Source organism: Vigna unguiculata, chromosome 10 (assembly GCF_004118075.2).
Source record: "Vigna unguiculata cultivar IT97K-499-35 chromosome 10, ASM411807v1, whole genome shotgun sequence".
In the NCBI taxonomy this organism is placed as follows: domain Eukaryota; kingdom Viridiplantae; phylum Streptophyta; class Magnoliopsida; order Fabales; family Fabaceae; genus Vigna; species Vigna unguiculata.
This window is the reverse complement of record NC_040288.1, coordinates 23,810,003-23,818,218: the sequence shown is the minus strand read 5'-3', so window position 1 is coordinate 23,818,218 and position 8,216 is coordinate 23,810,003. Positions and strand designations below refer to the sequence as shown.

General features: G+C 30.4%; 1 protein-coding gene across 1 annotated transcript; it reads left to right on the top strand.

Annotated features, from left to right (window-relative positions):
* Positions 1 to 4,276: 4,276 nt before the first annotated feature.
* Positions 4,277 to 8,103, top strand: LOC114167119 (receptor-like protein 7). The gene has a single exon (XM_028052080.1). The coding sequence runs from the start codon at positions 4,710 to 4,712 to the stop codon at positions 8,073 to 8,075; it is 3,366 nt and encodes a 1,121-aa protein (XP_027907881.1). The 5' UTR covers positions 4,277 to 4,709; the 3' UTR covers positions 8,076 to 8,103.
* Positions 8,104 to 8,216: the final 113 nt, after the last annotated feature.

The window sequence follows — 8,216 nt, the reverse complement described above, 5'->3', positions numbered from 1 at the left end:
ACATTTTTTAATTTTTTAATATTTTTATTTTTGTTTATTTTCATCATGTATAATACTATTTCGATAATTTTTATCTAACTATTTTTTATTTTCTAACTCATTACAATCATACTTTAATTTTTTCACTATAATTATATAAATAATTTTTATTTACTACAATATAAAAATTTAATGTAATTGTCATAAATATTTTTTTATCACCATCCAACATATATTGGAGTTTAAAATATACAAAATCTATGATTTTATTTTATTATGTTTATTATTTGTTCTTTGCGTCATTTTTTTATCAACCATTGAATATATATGTTGATATTTGAAAAGTTTTCTTAGATCTTTAAGATATTTTTCATCTTATCATACCCTTAATTATATATTTGTTTTCTTTTGTGTGATTCCTTCCAATAGTCTCCAAATTGTTTATAAAACACACATTTGTTAATTTTTTAATATTTTTTTTGTTTATTTTCATCATGTAGAATATTATTTCGATAAATTTTATCTAATTATTTTTTATTTTCTAACTCATTACAATCATACTTTAAGTTTTTCACTATAATTGTATAAATAATTTTTATTTACTACAGTATAAAAATTTAATGTAATTGTCATGAATATTTTTTATCACCATCCAACATATATTGGAGTTTAAAAGATACAAGATCTATGATAAAATTTTATTTTATTATGTTTATTATTTGTTCTTTGCGTCATTCTTTTATCAACCATCGAGTATATATGTTGATATTTGAAAAGTTTTCTTAGATCTCTAAGATATTTTTCATCTTATCATACCCTTAATTATATATTTGTTTTCTTTTGTGTGATTCCTTCCAATAGTCTCCAAATTGTTTATAAGACACACATTTGATAATTTTTTAATATTTTTATTTTTTGTTTATTTTCATCATGTAGAAAATTTTATCTAATTATTTTTTATTTTTTATTTTTTAACTCATTACAATATTACTTTAATTTTTTCACTATAATTGTATAAATAATTTTTATTTACTACAATATAAAAATTTAATGTAATTGCCATGAATATTTTTTTACCACCATCCAACATATATTGTGGTTCAAAAGATACAAGATCTATGTTAAAATTTTATTATTATGTTTATTATTTGTTCTTTGCGTCATTTTGATCAAGTAATGTATTATAATTTTTATTAGCGTATAAAATATAGATTCATTATAATTTAAAAAATTGAAGTAAACAAACATTTAAAATATATTTTAATTTAAATATTTTTTTCCTTTTATATTTTTTTAAAAATATTTTTTCCTTTTATAGTTTTTTAAAAAAATATTTTTAAAGTTTATCAACTAGGTTTCGTTAATGTTTTCAAATTTAATAAATGTTTTGGTTCTCATTAAATTTTATTTGGTATACTAATCTAAAATGTAAACAATTATAATTTATTTCAAAGTATTTGATATCAAAGAAACAACTATACTCCTAATATTGAATATTTGATAATATTATGTTTCCTTTACCGTAATTTTTATTATTTTATAAAAGTTAGTTAAAATTAATATTATAGTAGTAAGAAAACGGGTACGGGTATGAGTACGAGATTATACCCGTTACCCGGTGGGGATGGGGATGAGACAAAAGTTTGATACCCATTGAGTTTGGGTATAGGGATGAATTTTTTTTACGGGGATGGGTATGAGATAGTGAAACCCGTTCCCGCCCCGCCCCGTTGCCATTCCTACTAAGATGGGAGACTAAATTAGTTCAAGTTTCAAATTGAGACTAATTCCAATTTTCACTTAAAGTTAAGAAACATAAAACATATTTAACCCACAAATATTCAATGTAAGAAGGATACATCTTGGTTTTCTTTAATATAAAACATCAAGCAAAAAATTAATTGCAAAAATGTCAAATCAAAATACGGAAAGATTTAATATGTTTTAAATTTGGAATCAAACATTTTCATATAAAAAATAAACAGAAATAGAAATATATAGAAGGTGTAAAAATAATCAAATGAATCCTAAAAATTATATTCAATTAAGTTGAGGTTTATGTTTCCTGAGTTATGGTATACCATCATTTGAAGTTTGAAGAAAACTTAAAAAAAATTGTAATCAAAATTGTGAAAAGAGAAAAAATATCTTAAAAATATTGAACAAGTAGAACCATCAAGAGAGATGATTAAAAGTTATGTAAAAAAAGAAAAGAAAGAGAGAAAGATTTTCTAAATAAACAAAAAAACTCAATAAATACATTTCATAAAAAATAAAATTTTTAAATTACCTATTAAATAATGAGTGTTTATTTTAATAATTTAAAACATGAACAAGTATACGTGGATGTGGACACGTAAATGGATAAAAATAAATAAACGAATACGTACATATGCATTCTTGTCTTCCTACCCAATTTAAAAGAATTAAATATTACCTATATTTATATATATCTAATAAATATTGAAATTCTCTATTAAAATCAAATTAAATTCAAATGATATACGAAAGACAGGTTGAAAATCCAATTATGATTCTAAGTACTAAATTAAGTATATTTGAGAAAGTTAAATATTATATGAAAAAAAATACCCTTAAATTTACTGTCTTAAATTTTTTAATTAAAAATAATCATATCTAAATTATAACTCATGTATTATTATTATTATTATTATTATTATTATTATTATTATTATTATTATTATTATTATTCAATTTCTCTAACAAATTCTCCCTCAAAAATCCTTCCGGACATATTTATTTGTTATCCTACCTCGTCTAATCTAAATAAATTAGTAAAATAAAATAAGTGAAGAAGCATACTCATTTGGAATAAATAAATAAACAAATGTTTCGCTCTTTTAGGTTGGCCGATATATACGGGAATTTTTTTTTATATGCCAGCTAGCTACAACTAGAAATATCTGAAAAGTCCAAGAGGTTTTTATATATTTTGGCATAATATTCGAAAATGAAATTTCTTGTAGGTCCGTTGCATAGCAGAACTAATTTAACAATAAATAAATCCACGTGACTCCCATGCAGCCATGTTCAGTTCGACTCTTGTAATAACATATTTTGCCTTTGGTTACATTAATTGATAAAATAATACGTGATTTGCATCAATCTACATCATCATCCATAGATTTGCCAATTCTCTGTGTTTGGGTGATAGAGCATTGCAAAACTGATTTTGGATAAAATTGATTTTGTCAAATTAAACCATTTTAATTCTAAATCAATTTTGGAGTCATCACTTAATTTTTAAATGCAAAACCAAATGTATAAATATTTATCTAAAATTGTATTAGTTAATACCACATGAATCTAAACAACTTTTTATATTTATATTATAATCCAATAAATTTAGGTTGGTAACGTCGCTTTTAGTTCAACAACAGAAGACAAAACAAGCACGGAAACAAGAAAAACGGTAATATTCATATATTTTATCTTCGTTTAGGTAAGGTTTGGTATCAGAAATGTTTAAATATTTTTGTGAAAATCATTTGGAAATAAACGCATCTATGTTTGATAAAAGAGATTTATAATATATTTTTAAGAATAAAATATTTTAATCAATGTTTATAAATGAATTTTTCTGATCTTCGTAAGTAGAACTAAAATTTTTGTGAAAATCATTTGGAAATAAACGGTAATTACATTACTCTAGAAATTGAAAAAAATTAAATAAATTTTCAGTTTTGACGAATTTGGAGTAAATTTATTTTCCAACATTTAAAATTAATCTTTCAATTCATTTAATTTAAAAAAACCTATTTATTTTAATATATCTATCATTCACAAACCGTATTTAAGATAAAAATTTATTTCAGTTTTACATTCTTATTATCAAATACTCAATCTTGTATTTCAATGCAAGACAAATCCATTAAGAGACTAAATCAAGAGGTTTTTCCAATTACAGTGTACATAGTTAACTTAAATTTAAACAACTGAAACAATGTTTGAACCAATAACTAAATTCATTTTTATAAACTCTCATAAACAAAATGACCCAAAATGTTTAAATGTCAGTCTCAGAAAAAGTTAAATATAAATAAAATAATTTCCCGTAGATGAAAAGCTACCTCAACGGTAAGATTGCGCATAATGAAATAATACCTACCGTTGTGGTTCATCCACTGAATGGAAATTGTCGTCATAATAATGCTGTCAAAAGTGCAATGATTTATATCAGTATTCTATGAAGGGTAGGGTCATTGTTTTGAATAATCTAAATTTGCATAGTTTCACATCGGAAGCTACCAAAAAAAGTCAATACATGAATGGATGGGTCGACATCAAAACGCGTAAAATGCAATAAAAAAAATCTTAGTCTTCACACTAACGTAGCCTAACTTTTCATCATTTGTAGCAAACCAGCATTTTACAAAATCAACTTATAGCTCATGACTAAGTTTACTTTGAACGGTGCAAGCGGCTTTAAGCTGCTATCTCTGACCAATCTATTGTCAGCATTCTGTTTTCAAAATAGCTCATTCTAATCTATTTCACTTAACCTTCTCTGCACTCTACCCGTCTTCAACACAACTTGCACACTTTTGGCCTAGATTCCTTGCAAAATTTAGAGGAGTTTAAGAATATGTAGAGTGGGGAACACGGGGCACGAGGGTCTTGTTCATGGGTCTTAAACTTTATGAAACAATCATATGTTCCTTCCCTTTTTCAGTGTTGTGTTGGGTGACTGTCCCTCTTAGTTGACACCAATGAGAATCACATTAGTTTCATTGCTTTCTTTCTTTCTCTGCTACTTGATATTTCTCAGTATCTACTTCTCTGCCGCCAGTGGCAAATGTCTAGAGGATCAACAATCATTGCTGATTCAACTGAGGAACAACCTCACATTTGAGCCTGAAAATTCCAGCAAACTGAAGTTGTGGAATCAAAGCATCGATTGCTGCAATTGGAGTGGTGTAACTTGTGACGAGGAGGGACGTGTCACTGGCATTGACCTGAGTGGAGAATTGATCGGTGGTGGATTTGATGATTCGAGTGTTGTTTTCAGTCTTCAACATCTCCAGAAATTGAATTTGGCCGGTAATAATTTCAGTTCTGCCATTCCATCTGGATTTAACAAGTTGGAAAATTTGACATATCTCAATTTGTCATGGTCGGGCTTTGAGGGTCAGATTCCGGTAGAGATTTCTCAAATGACAAGGTTGGTTACTCTTGATCTCTCTTCTTTTTCCTCTTTAACTGGGCATGGACTAAAGCTTGAGAACCCAAATCTAAGAAAGCTTGTCCAAAATCTCACAAGTATTAGGCAACTGTATTTGGATGGTGTAAGTATATCAGATGCAGGACATGAATGGTCCAGTGCTTTGATGCCACTGCGTGACCTACAAGAAGTTCGCATGTCACAGTGCAATCTTTCAGGACCCCTGGAGCCTTCCCTGGCAAGCCTTGAGAATCTATCAGTCATTGTTCTTGATGCCAACAATTTATCTTCCGAAGTTCCAGAAACATTTGCCAATTTGAAATTTCTGACCATCCTAAGTCTTCCTTCTTGTCAGTTGACTGGAACATTTCCACAGAAGATCTTCAACATTGTAACATTGTCAATTGTTGACGTATCTTTCAACAACAATCTCCAAGGTTTCTTTCCAGACTTCCCACCAGGATCTCTTCAGACCTTAAGAGTAAGTAACACAAGCTTCTCTGGAGCATTTCCAAACTCTATTGGGAACATGAGGAACTTAACTGAATTGGATTTTTCTTATTGTCGATTTAACGGAACGCTTCCCAATTCATTGTCAAACCTCACAGAACTCAGTTACCTGGACTTGTCATATAACAACTTTACAGGTCGAATTGCATCGTTTGACATGGCCAAAAAACTTACCTACTTAGACCTTTCTAATAATGGTTTGAGTGGTGCAGTTTCGTCTTCTTCTCACTTTGAAGGACAGAAGAATCTCATTAGCATTGACCTGGGTTATAACGCGATTGGTGGGAGCATTCCTTCATCCCTTTTTACACTTCCACACCTGCAAAAAATTATGCTTTCCCATAATCAGTTTGGTCAACTAGATGAATTCACAAATGTGTCTTCTTCTAAATTAATAATCCTCGACTTAAGTAGCAATAATCTATCAGGGTCTTTTCCAACATCTATATACCAACTCAGTAGACTCTCTGTCCTCACACTTTCTTCAAACAAGTTAAACGGGAAAATAAATCTAGATAAGCTTTCCGAACTCAGAAATTTAACTACATTAGATCTTTCATACAACAACTTATCAGTCGATGTGAATGACACAAATGCTGACCAATCTTACTTTCCCAGCATCAGCAATCTAAGGTTGGCATCCTGCAACTTGAAAACTTTCCCTGGTTTCTTGAGAAATCACTCCAGAATAGCTTCTCTAGATCTTTCAGATAACCATATCCAAGGAATGGTGCCCAACTGGATATGGAAACTACAGAATCTTGAAAGGCTTAATATTTCTCATAATTTGTTGACTCATTTGGAAGGACCTTTGAAGAATTTATCTTCCAAGTTGGTTGTCCTTGATCTTCATCATAATAAACTTCAGGGGCCATTACCTGTTATTCCTGAAAATACGCTCTATTTGGATTTCTCAAGCAACAAATTTAACTCTGTTATCCCACAAGACATTGGTAATTACATGCCTTTCACATTTTTTCTCTCTCTCTCAAACAATACTTTGAGTGGCAGTATCCCGGATTCCCTCTGCAATGCTACATATCTTCAAGTGCTTGATCTTTCCAATAATAACATTTCTGGAGCCATTCCCTCATGTTTAATGGCAATGAATGAGAACCTTGGGGTATTAAATCTGAGAAAGAACAATCTCACGGGTCCTGTGCCAGATATGTTTTCAGCTGCTTGTTCTCTAAGGACTCTGGATCTCCATAACAACATATTAGATGGAAAGATTCCAAAATCTCTTTCAAATTGTACTTCATTAGAAGTGTTGGACCTTGGAAAAAACAAGATTATGGATGTCTTTCCCTGCTTGTTGAAAAACATATCCACACTCCGGGTCTTAGTCTTACGAAAAAATAATTTGCATGGTCAAATTGGATGTCCAAAGACCAACGGAACATGGCATATGCTTCAAATAGTGGATCTGGCCTTCAACAATTTCACTGGCAAGCTACCTGGAAACTGCTTCACAAGGTGGGAGGCAATGATGTCTGATGAAAACCAAGCTGAATCCAAGGTAAAACATATCCAATATCAGTTTCTTCAATATGGTAACCAAATATATTATCGTGATTCAGTGACAGTTACAATAAAAGGTCAACGGATGGATCTGATTAAGATTCTAACTGTCTTCACTTCGATCGATTTCTCATCCAACCATTTTGAAGGGGAAATACCAAATGAGCTATTTGACTTTAAGGCACTCTATACCCTTAACTTGTCAAAAAATGCCTTTTCTGGCAAAATTCCACAATCAATTAGAAATCTGAAGGAGCTTGAGTCCTTAGACTTATCAAAGAACTTACTGGAAGGAAATATTCCCACGGAACTTGCAACTTTATCCTTCCTATCAGTCCTTGACCTCTCTTTCAATAATCTCTTTGGGCGAATCCCCACAGGCACCCAAATTCAATCATTTCCAGAAACTTCGTTTATTGGTAACAAAGGATTGTGTGGCCCGCCTTTGAATACAAACTGCAGTGCCAATGCCAGTCCTGAAACTACAAAAACAGCCAAAGACTTTGATTGGCAGTACATAGTCACTGGAGTTGGTTTTGGGGTTGGAGCCGGAGTATTTCTTCCGATATTGATGATATGGGAGAGAGGAAGGAAATGGAGCAATAATACCATTGATAATTTTCTTATGCGAGTTTTTTCACTGTTCGGGTTAGCTTATATCCCCATTGAGGATGACGAAGGGGGTGATGATGCAGAAGACCTGGAAGATGATTCTAGTGAAGAAGATGATTGGGACTATCCAAGCTTCAAAGGAAGGTACTGTGTTTTCTGTTCGAAACTTGACATATCTATGAAGAGGGTCATTCATGACCCCAGTTGCACATGTTACCCCTCATCATCAGCTTCAAATTCTACTCATTCATCAAAATCATATTCCCCTTAATAACACACAAGGTGATCATTTTCTGATTTGTTCTTTCCTTGCTGTCTTCATTTTTTTCCTTTTGAAAACATATATGTATATGCTGTACATAATACACATCAAAGTTATATAGAGTGGCAAGCAATAATGAGAAAGAAATAA